The sequence below is a fragment of the Prunus avium genome, chromosome 8, assembly GCF_965620075.1.
Source record: "Prunus avium chromosome 8, drPruAviu1.hap1.1, whole genome shotgun sequence".
Classification (NCBI taxonomy): domain Eukaryota; kingdom Viridiplantae; phylum Streptophyta; class Magnoliopsida; order Rosales; family Rosaceae; genus Prunus; species Prunus avium.
The window spans coordinates 3070010-3085426 of NC_142291.1; the positions used below are offsets into that span (position 1 = coordinate 3070010).

Here is a 15417-nt window from a genome sequence, read left to right on the forward strand (position 1 = left end):
ACAAGGGAAGGATTTTGCAATGGTCTGGTAGCTTAAGTGGTTAAGAGCATTTATCTCTGCATCGAGGTCTTAGGTTTGATTTGATTCCCTCCTCTCCCCATTCACTAATTCCTCGTTTTCTAGCTTTAGGAGTGAATAAATTTAAGGAGAATCAAAAGACAAAAACAAGAGTGTAAAATGAGAAAATGAGAGTGAAAATTATTACATTATTAAAGTTAATGTAAAGTTTAAAACTGTTTTCTTTATACAAGCGATTGTGGGTTGAGGGAATTCCAACATAGGATCTTTAGTGCATGGACAAATACTCATAATCACTTGAGCTCTAAACCCCATACAAAGTAAGGTTGTAGTAGGTTTCTTATTCAAGGTAAGCTGCATGCATAATATAAACTTGGTATCTTTAATATTATTGCTCTCAAACTTCACCCGGTTCGTTTATTACATGCACTAGTGCACACCAAGTTAAATAACCGTCAGAACATCCATAGTAGGGGGTGTATTTTCGTTGGTGTAAAGCCACTTTTACATATCCTTTATACCTCCGGGGGTTGTAAATGTGGTTTTTGCTCTAATAGGGAAGATGTAAATCTAAAAATGTATAATTGATTTTGCACACTTTTGTCTATCTTTTCTCACTTTTTCTCATGTAATTTGTAAGGGATGTAAAAAAGGATGTACATGTGCATCTAAATTTGCATCTCACGGTTGTGATGCAAATTTACAATCGTTTACACCTCCCCATTACAGATAATACCGATCGCAAATGGTGTATATTTAACATACACCTCATTATACAACCTTCCACGGGAGATGCTCTCTAAGGGTAAGACTATCTTTAACTATAAAAGCTAAAAGCTAAAAATGGTTATAACCTTTCGATTTTAATTAGTAGCTTTCAGCCTATGCTTATTTTCCCTATGCATTCCTTAACAAAAAGATTTGTTTGATTTCCTTCATTAAACGAAGCACCATGTTGTTAATTTCTGACCCAAAAGAAAGTAGGAGGAAATAAGAAAGGGAGTGAAAGGCCAAAATGTTACGAGCACCAACTGTCAAATTCCTAAAATATAAATATCAAATTCATTAATCAATCAGCTAGCTTGCATATTCTTGGAAATAAGAGAAGAAAATAAATCATTTACACCTCGCAAGCAAGAAAGATGATGAGAAATCTAGGCTAGGCTAGAAGCAAATAAAGGCAAAATGAAATTGACCAAACTGAAAACTGTAACTGGAATATACACGAGAATAGATTGTGCGCTAGTTGAAACAGCTGCACTGCAATACAATCCACTCCTCTTCAAACTCCTATTTTTCTCCATCTTTCTACTTACTTAGATGTACATATCTACTGAAGTTTATACATCCCCATTACTCAAAAAGAGAAAACTTTACATCGACGTTCAACTGGGTGTTGGCTTACAGACGAGTTTTACAACAGGCAATACAGACCTTCATGCACTATCGACATTGTGTTGCAGTCTCTGTGATTTTCTCTTTCCCTCGATTGTACAATATAGCCTCTATATTTATGTGAAAAACAAACGGAGAAAACAAAGCCTCATCCAAATCCCAAATGCCTAAAAAAGAGCCGGTCGGAATGTTGCAAAAAGAGAAGTTTTGATAATTTCAGAAATTTCCTGAGATGCACGCATCTTAAAGCCCGGCGTCTCAAGCGCCATCGGTAGCTTCCAAAATTTCCTGAGATTTCATGTATCTTAGTTCACTGTGGGGCCAAGAGAATGAGGGACAATGAGACCTGAAAAAAACGAGGAGAGGGATTGTCCTACCTGAACTTCTTGGAGGAGATATTCAAGTTGAGCTATTATATCAGAGAAGGAAGGCCGATTGGACGGATCTGCATCCCAACATCTCTGCATTAATTCCAACAGCTTTGGGTGTCCAGTACTGGGAAGATCCGGTCTAAGTCCCTGGGAAATAGAATGTCAAGCATAACTTTTAGGCACCAATTCATATAAACTATTACGTTGAGCCAAAAGCTCAAACCAGTTGGTATTTATTGTTTAACTGACTTTTAAGGGCATTACTTATGCCTTTTTTTTTCTTCAAGAGATACTTGTGCCTATTTTAAATCAGCAACGAAAGTTGCATCTGATACTACAGAAATTTGATATTCTCTGGTTCTGATCCTTTTCTTACATTTCTTTAGTTTGAATAAGAGGAAATTCAAACCCTAGTGTGTAGAAATCATGATAGTAGACACATCATCAATTCAAAACTTTCGTATCATGTAGAATTACCAAAATCTGCAATATATATGCAGACATGGCCGTCAACAGGAAAAATACTAGAGAGCGAGATTTAGAATTAAGTTGCATGAACTGTTAGGATTAAAAGGATTTCCTAAGCAGAAAGTAAGATGCGGCCATATCTCTATAAGGTCACCATCCTAAATTGTGACCCTTAATTTCCAAAAGAGGAGGGAAGGGAATGAAATCGAATTGAACATTCATGAGCACTTCACAAAGAATGTGAAATACATTATGGACAACAAATCAACGTTTAGGATGGTTAGGGGGAAAATGAAGAGGCAACGATAACCATGTCAAGTGTTTCTACAGACAACATATTCAATTAAAACCTCATATAGTTCATAATCAGATATTTGACACTGAGACAATGCCAAAGTTCAACAACCGTGCTGTCGCAAATTATGTGTGTGCACACACAGAAAGAAAACATATCTATACATGAATAAATGTAAACCTGTCTAACTCCCAAGGCAGCTTGCAACGGAGTCATGGTATCATATGGAACCTGCAATAGCAAGATCATACACAATTTAAAAATAACTTCCACATCCTCACACACAAGAGAGAGAGAGAGAGAGAGAGAGAGAGAGAGAGAGAGAGATATATATATATATATATATATATATATAACATTAGAGCATACTTTGGCTGTTACTAGCTCCCAAAGTACAATCGCAAAACTGAACACATCTGCTTTCTGATCATATGGTTGATGATTGATAACCTTGCAAAATGCAAGAAAGCAATGAGATGTTGAAATGAGAATGTAATTAATGTTGTGGAACTTGGTGCATTATCTTAAGATAATGAAGCACTAACAGTAAAGTGTGCTGAGAAAACAAGACCAGAATGTCAACATCTCAAGAACAAAAAAGGAAATTCAATAAACCATAACCTGCTTCTTCTCAAACAACGGGGTTACGATATGGCTGGTTGCTGGCAATTCTTAATGATGAACTAATTATTCATAGATCACATCACCAGATCAATTTAAGAAATAAAAGTCCTTGAAACAAACGATGGGGAAGGATTTTTTTTTCAACCAAGTCCAACGATTTAAGATTTGACATTAATTTTCAAGAAGACACTGTCAAGAATTTACAAACAATCACTGATCTCCTATGGATTAAAAGCTTGAAAAAGGAAAAATGAAGGAAAAATGAACCAGAATAATCAAACAAACCTCTGGTGCCATCCATCTATAGGTTCCAGTCTCTGCTGTCATTACTCCCTCTTGATTTTGGAACCGAGCAACACCAAAATCTGCCACCTTTACAACCTAAAGGCAAATAAGAAAATGATTTTTTAACGGTAAAAGGATCGAGAACATTTCCTGAACTGAATGATAAAATTGCCAAGATATGAGAGCAGAGAGTCCAACACTTATACTTAGAAATCTAACCAGAAAACAGTTTACCCATTATAATAAACAAAAACATGTTGACGTTTAACATTGAACTTTAGTTTTAGTTATTAAAAATATTAAGATACTTGTTGAAAGTATAATTACACTACTAGACATCTTGAAGCCCATTATCTAATTACTTCATCATTCATGAAATCTTGAAGGTATCAGTTTAACCATTAATTTAAATTCAAAGACATCAAATCCAGCTCCTGATTGAAGAACATTTAAACTCCTTCACGCAATCAAACTTCACACCTCAAACCACAATGCATGCAGAGGTATTTATTCCAAAATCCTCAACCCAATCAAACTATTACCCCATATAAAGAAATGATTTGGTTACTCCAGTCGGTCCATAACCACAAGTTATATCAACTAGAGCTGCAAAACATCCCCTGAGAATGCTATAGCCATTATTAAAGATTACATATAAATCTCTTGAACTTTATTGTTTCCCTGTAGGCTAATTAAGCATAAACATAGCACACAAACAAATTAAAGAAATATAGTAGTCATGAATACCACACTTTAATATTGGAAGACTAGTTTACCACCAATAGTCAAGATAAGATTTGTATTTACTTCAGACAAAAAAAAGAGACTTGTAATTACTTCTCTAAGATAATATATTAAACAGATTTAACTCTTTTACTACAACAGCTCAGTTGAAAATCAAATGGTAGGGTTGTGATGAAATCAGTAAAAACAGGTGAAATTACTTTTCCCCGCGGCATATGGAGAAATTGAACCAAATCTTATCTTGAATGAGGTTGAAGGGAACTGTTAGAGATCCACAAAATTCTCAACATTTTTTTTACTAAAGAGCTACTTGACCAGAAATTTTATGGGAAGATTCATAAATCATATAAAATGTGAGATCCATCTCAAGAAAATGAAAATTGTATGGTAATAACCTCCCATTTCAATTTCAAAATGGATAAGATACATTAGTAAAGAAGGAAATTATTCTTCTTCAGCATTAAAAGCTGAAATGCAAAAATGAAAAAGGAGAAAATACAATGACTTCTTAGCCCCTTAGTAATTCAAAGCCCTAGATTTCTTTTTTTCTTCTTTAAGGATGAGAAGATGGAAGTCAGAAGACCATAAATTGACAGGACCGGATAGGGATAATGAAGTAAGACACCACACTAACAAACATGCTACCCTCCAAAAGCCTAGGAAGTTTTACATTTGTAAAACCCTCCTAATTCAAAGGACCACAAAACTGATTCAAAGCACTCGAGTATGAGAGAAGTGACTTTAGTACTAGAGTGGGATAACAACCTCTCCTATAATTCAAGAAAAGCCAATGGCTATGACATACATGATTCAGTAAATTAATTGCTCTTTCTCGGAGCATTATAACATTGCTAAGAATTCATACATGGGAAAACCAATTCTTCGAAACACTAGTTCTGATTTGCAAGTTAATATGCTGTCATTTCGCCCAAAACCTAGAAACTTTGAACTATTTACATATCAGCAAAACCTTAACCATTGTGCATTTATTCATAAGTGAAGCTGCAAAACAAGCAAAACAATAACCTTTAGTTCTTACATTGTTAGTGTCCATTAGCAGATTTGCTGTCTTCAGATCCCTATGAATTATGTTATTACGATGCAAATACTCCATTCCTTTGCAGACATCAATTGCAAACTTTAGCAGTTCTGAAAGCTTCAAGACATTATGATTCTTGTGCAAATAATCATAGAGACTTCCACCGGGCATATACTCTGCAAGCAAAAACAGTAACAAATGAATTTTCATAATTTTTATCATAAGAAAGGAAAAAAAAGAACCAACAGGATGGAAAATGGAAACAAACAACTTCCATTAGTTAGAAGTGGAGAGTCAATTAACTACTTAGAACATGTAGTCTGGAAACATAAGACAATTCCAAAAACAAATGTACAATATATGCATAAGAAATATGAGTTTGGGGGCCTAGGCATAATGTAGATGATTTTCATATATCTAACATTCCCCAAGCCACGGAACCATTTTAACTTCATTGGGAAATCAATGACTAAGTTCAACATGAACTGGATCAACTCAAGGAAGGAATTGCTTCACACAACCATGGAAAACGAAGCTACAAATGTCCTAAACCAAATAGACTACTGCCCGCGGGAATCTACCCCAGCTCATGGTGGCATTTTAACTTAATCTGGTAAGGAATGACTACTATTAACACTGATAACTGGACCAACTTTCTCAAAAAGAAGATGGAGACCCAAAATCGGCCACAGCCACAGCCATAGGTTAGTTTGGTGATCCAACCTCCTTAGATTTAGAACTTATTAGTTTATCCTCAATGAAATGGCCTCCAGATCCTCTTTACATTCTCACTGAAATGGCTGCTTTGACTACATGAATATACAAAAAACAAAAATGAGACAAACGAACAACCAAAGCTGTATTCACAACATAATCTTTTAGCACTAACAAAAATTATTTATTGACATAAAACAAACAAGTGAAATGCATGGTTTTTGTTGCCTGAACATCATGAAAAAGCTTTTCACGTTAGAGCTCAGTCCCCATGAAATTACTATATTCATTTTATTTTTTAATAGAAACATACTTTCATTAATAGAAAAAGAACAGTACAATACAGGGGACAAGTTGTCCACTGGACTAATTATACTCGTCTACAGATCTAAACATCAAAATATTGCATGAAAGCAATCAAGATGAAAACGAAAAAATAAGCCGCATTCCAATCATAAAAGATACCCTGAAAAGAACCATCCCTAAAGTCTGAAGATACCAATGCCAAAGGAAAACCCAAAAACGAACTCCATCCCACAAATGATCCACCTCCTCATCCCTTGCTCTCCCAAATATCCTTCTATTCCTAATTCCCCATGAAGCACCATAACATACAAGTTACAACAAGATGCAAAGGCTATATTGTAATTACACATATTTAGGAGCTCCAAAAGGCATGGCATCCAAACAGCTTAGAGGAAGTAGAATACAGAACACACAAGAAAAGTCTCCTTGAATGCTGCATACTTAAAGAAGAAATTTTAGCTTGGTTCCAATAAGATTTCTGAAAAGTAAAAATTGAAATTTATGGTCGGCTCCGCTTATATTAGTGGAGATACTCATGAAACTTTCTCACTCTATAATCATGGAAATATATATACTAGGTTTCACTTAAAAAATGAATAAAAAAGAAAGTACACCTGATGCCTATTCTGCTTATCCTAGTTGCACTGCTTGTGAGAACATCTCCACGTGTAAGATTTTGATACAGAATGAATAAAACATGAAAGAAGCTAACTTAAATTTATAGTAAATGCTGGAGAAAACCAATTGCATACCTGTCACTATGCACAAATGTGGAGACTTCGTACATGCCCCGATAAAGCGCACAACATTCCTATGATGGACCTCTCTGCAATCACAAAACGAATATATGTAGATATCAGCATTTAAGAATGAGTATAAACTATCTTAGCATTTTATTTTGAAATGACTTCATAGCAATAAGCATGCCAACTTAACAGTCCCGTTCTCCTGGTCCATGGGGACCAGGAAGTTTCTTGGGCAACTGCAAATCCAACGGTGGACAACAGTCTAAACAATAAACTCAATTTATAATTTTTTAACATTATTTTTTTCAGTAAAAAATCTTTAAAGCAATCTTCAAAAAGGAAACTTGCACTTTTCTCGCGCAATCACGCGTTTCTTTCTAAATTCCAATTCATCCCCTCCAAATTCCAGACTCTCCTATAAGCCCATTGTTTTCTTTAACAAGGTTTCTCTAACAATGTTCTATACCATTCGCCCAGTTTTCACAGAGCAGCACATGTGCATCTGGTGTGAAAATTTCCTTTTCTTCTAGCAATGGTGCAAAACCAGATGGGGGAATTCAATTGGAGAGATCTCTCTCCCAAGCGTGATCAAGAATGGAAAAGTTGATATGCAAAAATTGATAAGGACGCCAAAATACAGATTAGAGAAATGTCATAATTTTCGAAGGGTTCAAAATGGATAAGAATTGTTAAGCTTGAAGAAGAGGGAAGAAAGATACCAAATTGGATAAGAGAATTGAAGGAGACAAAAAATTCTACCAACTTGGGAGGCGTACTGATGCGAAAGTCCTTTCAGTTTTGTTTTTGAAAAATTGCTTTAAAAATTACTTCTCGAAAACAAAAATGAAATTAAAAACTATAAACTGAGTTTATTAATTAGACTGCTGTCCACCGTTGGATTTAATCTAACAGCTGTTGCCCAATAAACTCACTGTGGACCAGGAGAACAGGGCAACCTAAAATAGAATAACAGACTATGACAAACTAGAAACAACAAAAAAAACAACACTTATGGGCTTTTAGAATTGAAAATCAAGGACTGCAAAGGAAATAATTCTGCTTTTACGGGAAAACAATTTCAGAACTCCATACTTTATGTGGCTACAATAGACCACGAGATATAGTTGAAATTAAAAGAGTAAAAGCGCAAAGAGGTTGACACGGTTTTGACCCACAGATATTAGTGAGAAAGCATCTGTGCTGCCCCCAATGAATTGTTTATATCCTCATACTGTAGCATAAGAAACTTGTACTCGGAAGATCCATGTAGATGCATGACTTATTGGAGATCAAGGTGAAACAAATGATATGCTCAGTGAAAAGCATGTGGATTTTAATATATTCAGATTATTCATGATGTAAGAGAAATATTACCATCAAGCAAGGAATTTATTTGCAAAATCTATAGTCGGTTAAAATGTGGAGTTGTTTACAAGGGGGCAGAAAGGGGAAGACACCTAGACAATATAGGAATTGTTCTTGTCCACAGTATAAAGCAGCATGCAAAATATGACCAAAAAACGATAAAATTTGAAGGCTTCGATTAGGCTACTAGAATTAGTGCTAGATAATTTTTGTCTTTTATTGTGATTGACTTTCTCTTCTGCGTAACGTGTAATTTACTTTTGCAATTAACAAACTCATGGCCTTCAAAAATAATTTGTACTAACCAGTGAGCACCCAAGTACATGTAAAGGAAAATAAATCATAGTAAATGAAAGCATGCATGGAAGTTTATCTTAAACCAGAGTAACTTCTACCAACAATATGGGTTGACAGCTGTGAACATGTCATGCCAAATTTCATGTTGGATCATATCACGAGTCACAATTAGATACATAGGCTAAAAATAGAGACCACAAAAATCATGATTTCTTTAAGCTTGAAAAGGCAGCCAAACCCTGCAAAAACCTACTTCCAGGACCTTAATGTCCTTAGGGATTGGGAAGAACAAATAAATTATACCTTCCAAAATCCCTTCCTATCCCTATTGCACTTGAACTACCAACTTTTTACCAGAATTAGGACGGAAAATTTTAGAATTGTTATATCCTTTCCACTATAAGCTAAATTCACCAGGAGAATTGTAGGAAATAATGGGAAAATATTTAAAAATTTACTAGTGGAAAGGAGATCCCAACAGATCAGGTAAAGAGTGATTTCATGTGAATTCCCTAACAGAAACCAATATTAAAATAACAATCAAAACTAGAAAGTGGTTCACCTCAGAATTTTCACTTCTTGAGCAAACTCATCCTCTAGAGCATCATTCAAATGCTCTGACCTCAGTATCTTAACCGCAACATCTTGACCAATATAAATTCCGCGGTACCTTAGGATGAACAGAAATAGAGGGTTCAGCAGCGAAGAGGCCCATAAAAGAATAAAGGTGAAAACAATAAAAACCTATCTTACAAATCTCCACATGACCCAGATGCAATTCTGTCTCCTATCTTTAATAGTCTTCTGTCTATTTCCCAGTTTCCAGGTTTTTCTTGTGCCGCTAATGCTTTCTCCACAGCCGAATGAGAATGCGAAGATCTTGACCATGACCCCTAAATTATCAAGCAACAGTTGCATATTACTGTTTATTAGTCTTCTATTACTATTACAATGTGACACAATTTACCTCACTTCTAGCAACCGCCTTTTCCATAGCTTCATGTAGACCATCTGTATCCTGACCACAACATTGCAAAGTCAGCAACATTTGGACTCAGCACAGATCCCTGTCATAAAAGAAATATAATCGCAATGCCCCTTAATATATTACGAAAGCATTTTCTTTGGATAAACTGCAGTTTTTTTTGCTTAACCTGTTTGATTAAACTCAATACTTATAACACAAATATTGGGATGCAAACAGAAGAAGAAAACACAGCAACAGCTTAGATTATAGAAAATAATAATGGCATCACAACAAAAACCACACACAATGAACAAAAGTGTAATGGGTAAAGACATACTGTCTGGGGCTCCCCCCCAAAAACAAATGCCAACCAACATATTGGACATTTCTCAATAGTAATACATAAAAAGAACTAACATGCAACCCAGACAGCGAATGATGATAAACACATTATATTGCAAAAAAGTACCTCATCAGGCCATCCATCCACCACAAAAACATCTAAGGAGTAGCCATCGGTTGTTGAAAAAACATGTGCTTCACGGATGTTAAGTCCTAAATCAGAAAGCAAAGCAGAAAGCTAGAGGAAAATGACATCTGTTAGAAAGATGTTGTCCTTAGTATGGTTCCACTTTTGCAGTTCTCTGGCTTTGACAACATCTGTTAGAATCAGAGGTGCTGAATTCTTCTCTCAAAAAAGAAGTATTACTCCTCTTTTTATAAATAATAATCACAATATTAACTACTGCAACCCTTAAATTCAGTTGCCAGTTTTTCAAAAATTTGATGGCTGCAAATTTATATTGATAGAAAGTAACCATGTGAAACTTCATGACACGAATTAATCATGATAAAGAACATTTCCAATGCAAAGGGTTTTCAAATTATCTTCAAATCCAAGGGCTCCGCAGTGAGGTACTATGGAAAAGACGTTCACATGACAACATCATATTTTCTCCCAAGGAGTAATAAATCCGTTGAAAATTTTCCAAGACAGAACCCCATAGAAGCTGTATACTCAAAAGATCATAAGCATGAGGATTACCAAAAAAATCTGAAAAGTAGGTAAAAACTTGTATACATCTACATAAACAGAAATTCTTTGACATAGCTTTATAAAGGACAAGCTAGATGGGGTGTCCATTAAAAAAGGTAAATAAATTAGACAGTGATTTAAGTTACAAGCATTAGGTATTAAACACATTTACATTGAAATTAGTGAAAACCAAGAGACTGCTAAGTGGAGACAATGTATTGCATGTAATGAAGCTACCAAAGACAAACAAATAAATTAAGTTTCTCAGTCATACCTGGCTAAGAAGCTTAGGCTTGTCAATGGTTGAAAATATTACTTCATGAATGGGAACATGTGGTATATCTTGCCTGCATTATACATCCCAATTGTCAATATAATTTCTGCACAGATGAGAACTTAATTTTTTTTTTAAGAGAAATGAAATTTTATCAAGTCAAGAACACAATACAAGACTTGGTGAACAAGAGGTCTACCAGAAAAATGATTTAATTCCCATAAAACAGAAGTCCATATTACACCTCTGACATTGTAAGACAACTCAAAAAATTATTCTGTAGCAGCTCCCCAATCTAATAAAATTGCAATCCTAAAGGCTGGAGAAAGAGAAGCCCAAACTGCAAATGCAATCTCTCAATATAAAGCCAAAGTTCAGTCTTAAAAAATAATAAAAAGAGATTATGTTCACTGTGCAACAAAATTACAAAGTTGGTGTCAAAGAACCTGATAAAGCATTATTGGATTCTGTACATTGAAAAAAAAAAAACTATAATATAGGTATACGTTGCTAAAACATTCATATCAACATACAGCATGTCATTTTCTATGTTTAAGTTGGAAAAGAAGACCTTTAGCCTAATATTTCATACATATATGTTTTTACCTATGCATGCATATGTATTTATGTACATAATTGACATATATTCTTGGGAGTTTCACTAAAACACCCAAAATAGGGGCTGAAATTATAAAAAAACCCAACACCCAAAACACTTTATAAACACACCCAAAACCCATCATTACACACACTCAAAACCCATTTATAAACACACCCAAAAAATATACAATTGTTGATTTTGGGGTTGATTTTGGGTGTGTTTCTATGTTTAAATAGTGTGTGGGTTTTTTTATAAATACATGTCTAGGATTGGGTTTATTTATAATAATCTATATATTCTTCTACCTGTGTATACCATCTATGGACATGCATGGTTTCCTCGAAAGCAAGACTGACAAACTATACATGCTTATTACATGTCAACATAATTAATTCAAAATAACACGTACAAAATATATTTCTTTAGTTCTCAATAAATATTTTATCTAATTTTTGTTTGATAAGAAATAAAAATCTCTCAGAAATGGAACAGTACAAAATAATTAAAGGATGACGGGTAATCCACCCTCTGCTAACAATACAATATTAATAAACACTACCACGTGTCAAAGAAGTATGAAAGAAAGTCTTAAGTCTTCCAACGTCTGAATAGAAGGCTACTGAAATTGAATCCAAAACTTTGAAACAGAAGCACATAATAAGGCAAAATTCTTCGTCACATACTTTAACATTCTACGATTGCTCACTCTAAATAACTCCTATACTGAAAATATGAGAAGTCAAACAAAGCAAAACCAGAACTGCCTTCACAGAACATAACAATTTACTCCATAACTCAACCAACTCCAATGTTCTATACAAAAACAAATGATGCATCCACTCCCCATTTTGTTATACTAATGATGCATCCACGACAACCGACCAACCTTTCAAATAAAGATTTACTACAAAAAGTATCTGAAAAGAATTCGGGACCAGGACCATTTATGACCAGTTGCTCTACATATCTAATATGTTTCCATTGTGCCCTTTCATTTTAGTTGTTATTGGTTAGATACCAGAATGTGATTGCAAGTCAACAATTATTAAATAGATAAATAAACCCAAAGAAATAAATACCACAAAACCAACATATTGCAACAATTGAAGTATGAAATGGTAACCATTGATCTGACAATAAACAAATTCTTGCTTTGATGAATTACAAAAGTGTTTAGTCTTGAACAAAAAACATGCCAACAATATTTTGTTAAGTACCTTGGGGGAAAACTCTCTGTCAGATCTCTTCCATCCATGTCCGTAGCATTCGTTCTAACATCCAAATTTAGGTCCCCAAGCTTAGAGTCAATTGCACAATTCCTAGCTCTACTCACAGAAATGGAATAAATAAGAAATAAAGAAATGAAACCCACAATCACCCAATGCAGTCACTGAAACCCTTAACAGCAATAAATATGGCAAGAAAAGCATTTCAGACAGAGTACAACACAGGTACAATACCTGTCATGTGACTGAGCAGCTCCTTCATTAGCTTCATCACATGATAGCCTTGGGGTTGAAACGATACTAGTAACTTGTTGGCCATCATTATCATCATCATCGTCATCATCTGTTTTCGTAGAAGTATTCTGACCAGAAATACACAAAGATCCATAGAAATTAACAAAATTGTGGGGAGCTTTGTAATAGATAAAACGGTCAGAAGAAAAAAAGTATTAATTTGACATTGGAAATAACATCAAAGTTTCACATGCTTACAAGATTCTTTGAAATCCTATTTCCAAGTGTAGTTCAAAACTTCTTTACAGAAAGTGACAGTCAATACATGCAACAACATGCATATATTACTACACATTGTAATAGATCCAGATCCTGGTCAACGGTATAGGGAAATGACCATTCCAATTCTTTTCCCTGAACCCACTATTAAGAAATATGTTCTCTTTCAAAATAACTCATATGGAACAGGTGAAGCGTCAGATTTACCCCAATGGAAGCAAGAGTAACAATAATATTTCCAATACAACAGCTAGTAAGCAAAATCATATCAGACTAAAAGGCGGTAAGTTTTAATGCTAAGTAAACTTAAATCATGCTTTGGCTATATGAAATCTTCTCTTTTTTCTTTGGCTAAATGTCATTTCATTCAATACCTCCATGAAACGGATATGATAAACAGGCCGCTTCTCTGGGTCTTTTGCCAATGCAAGAAGCTTTTGATGCAATAAGACATCTTCCACTCTATCCAAGTTAACATCAAGCCCATAACTGCGCAGCAAAAAAAAAACGTGGAAATAGGTTCATCACCCTTATAAAAAAAAAAGATAAAAACAATATCCTATGGCCCCGTTTGTTCCAATGGAGTATGTGCAGGAAATAAATTGGGAAGCACATAAGACATGAACTAAGTTCACTCCCCCTCCCCTCACACGAAAAAGAAAAGAAAAAGCCTTTATCATATGGCTCTTATGAAGTTCTCCAGTGGAGAACTTCTTGGAAACTCTAGTGAATATACTTTCCACTTATGTTTTAACCAAAGCTTCAACATAACTAAGGACTGGAAAGGTTTGACTGTCTTTGCCTTGGATAGTATTTCTTGACAAACCTAAGTAAAAGGTTTGTGCCTCCCCGAAAAGTATTTCCAAGAAGAATAGTATTTTTCCATTCAAACAAGAATCAGAAAAATTGGCTGTGGAACTAATTTCCACTCGTACACACAAAGAATTTGTAAAACGTAAGCTACTACACTGGTTACATAGTCAGCAGATATATAGGGAAGAAAATAACGTATAAAAAACATTTCCATCTCAAAACTTAAGGCTTCAAAAGTAAAGCCGTATGCCGTACGGTACCAAGAATAGAACATATAAGAAAATGGAAATTTTCAAAGATTAAAAACTTTCCCAAAACTGCTCGGCATGCATATTATTATCTTCCACAACTCAAGAGATCAATCACGTTTGAATCATCATTGAGACTCTAATCTAAGCTTCACGAAGATTCATACTGGAAAAATTAAAAATAAAGCACTAGTTTCAGAAATAAAATCAACAGCCGAAATTCGTTGAAGCCAAATAAAGAAATAAAAAACTAATTCCAATACTGGAAAGGAAAGCGATCGAATTGGAATACCTAGCCGGCAAGCGATTGAAGTGAGCGTCCAACTGCTCACGAAAATCAGGTTGAGTCAAAGCGTCTTCATTACCGCTCTCCAACAAGCGGTTGTACACGTCGTTTCGCACATCGTAGTTGCCGAAGATGACGAAGCTTCGAGGCGGTGACGAGCTCTCTCCGACGCCCTCGGTCAAATCCATAGGAAGCTCAAGTCAGCAGGTGTTCCATGAAAATATGGAGAAGGAGAAGTTGATCAGCAGAGGATCTTTGACTGTTGGTAGAATCTGAGAAGAAGACGAGGATAGGCTCGGAATTCGCTAAGAAAGTGGAGGGCAATCTCGTCATACAAATGTACTGTAGCAACGTGAACTTTCTAGAGAGAGAAAGAGAAGACTAGTTTGAAGGAGAAGAAATGAAATGAGAAAGACCTGCTCACTCTTCTCCATAGTCCTCGCTCCGTCCCCAGCTGAGCTAAGAAAACGCCTTTTCTTTTTTTTATAAAAAAAATTAATTCAATTATTTATTATTATTAATATAGTGGGAGTGGATAGGGTTGAAAATTGTGGGGCAATATAAACACTGTTTATGACTTAAGACATTGCCGCGCGTATTGGGAACAATTGCTGTTGTCGTTCAAGATTAAATGGCCTGCAGTTTTATACGGGATCTCGCATGTCATGCCCTAATTATGACGCATCTCACACCATAGGCCTCAGCGGTGGGTTGTGATAAGCTGACGGGCAGGTGACCCCGGTGACCACAATTACAAATTTCCTGTCTTAAATTTAGTAGTCGTAT

The 15417-nt window shown here is 35.2% G+C and overlaps 1 protein-coding gene across 1 annotated transcript; it reads right to left on the reverse strand.

The window, feature by feature from the left end:
* Positions 1-1209: 1209 nt before the first annotated feature.
* On the reverse strand, positions 1210-15084 carry LOC110770349 (serine/threonine-protein kinase STY8). Its single transcript, XM_021974474.2, has 16 exons — positions 14638-15084; positions 13659-13773; positions 13006-13133; positions 12763-12870; positions 10945-11017; positions 10104-10214; positions 9635-9685; positions 9421-9560; positions 9230-9337; positions 7012-7085; positions 5240-5415; positions 3457-3552; positions 2917-2997; positions 2728-2778; positions 1791-1931; positions 1210-1701 (listed from the first exon to the last, which is right to left on the reverse strand). Exons 1-16 carry the CDS (start codon positions 14817-14819, stop codon positions 1672-1674), a joined length of 1665 nt encoding a protein of 554 aa, XP_021830166.1. The 5' UTR covers positions 14820-15084; the 3' UTR covers positions 1210-1671.
* Between the last annotated feature and the right edge of the window lie 333 nt (positions 15085-15417).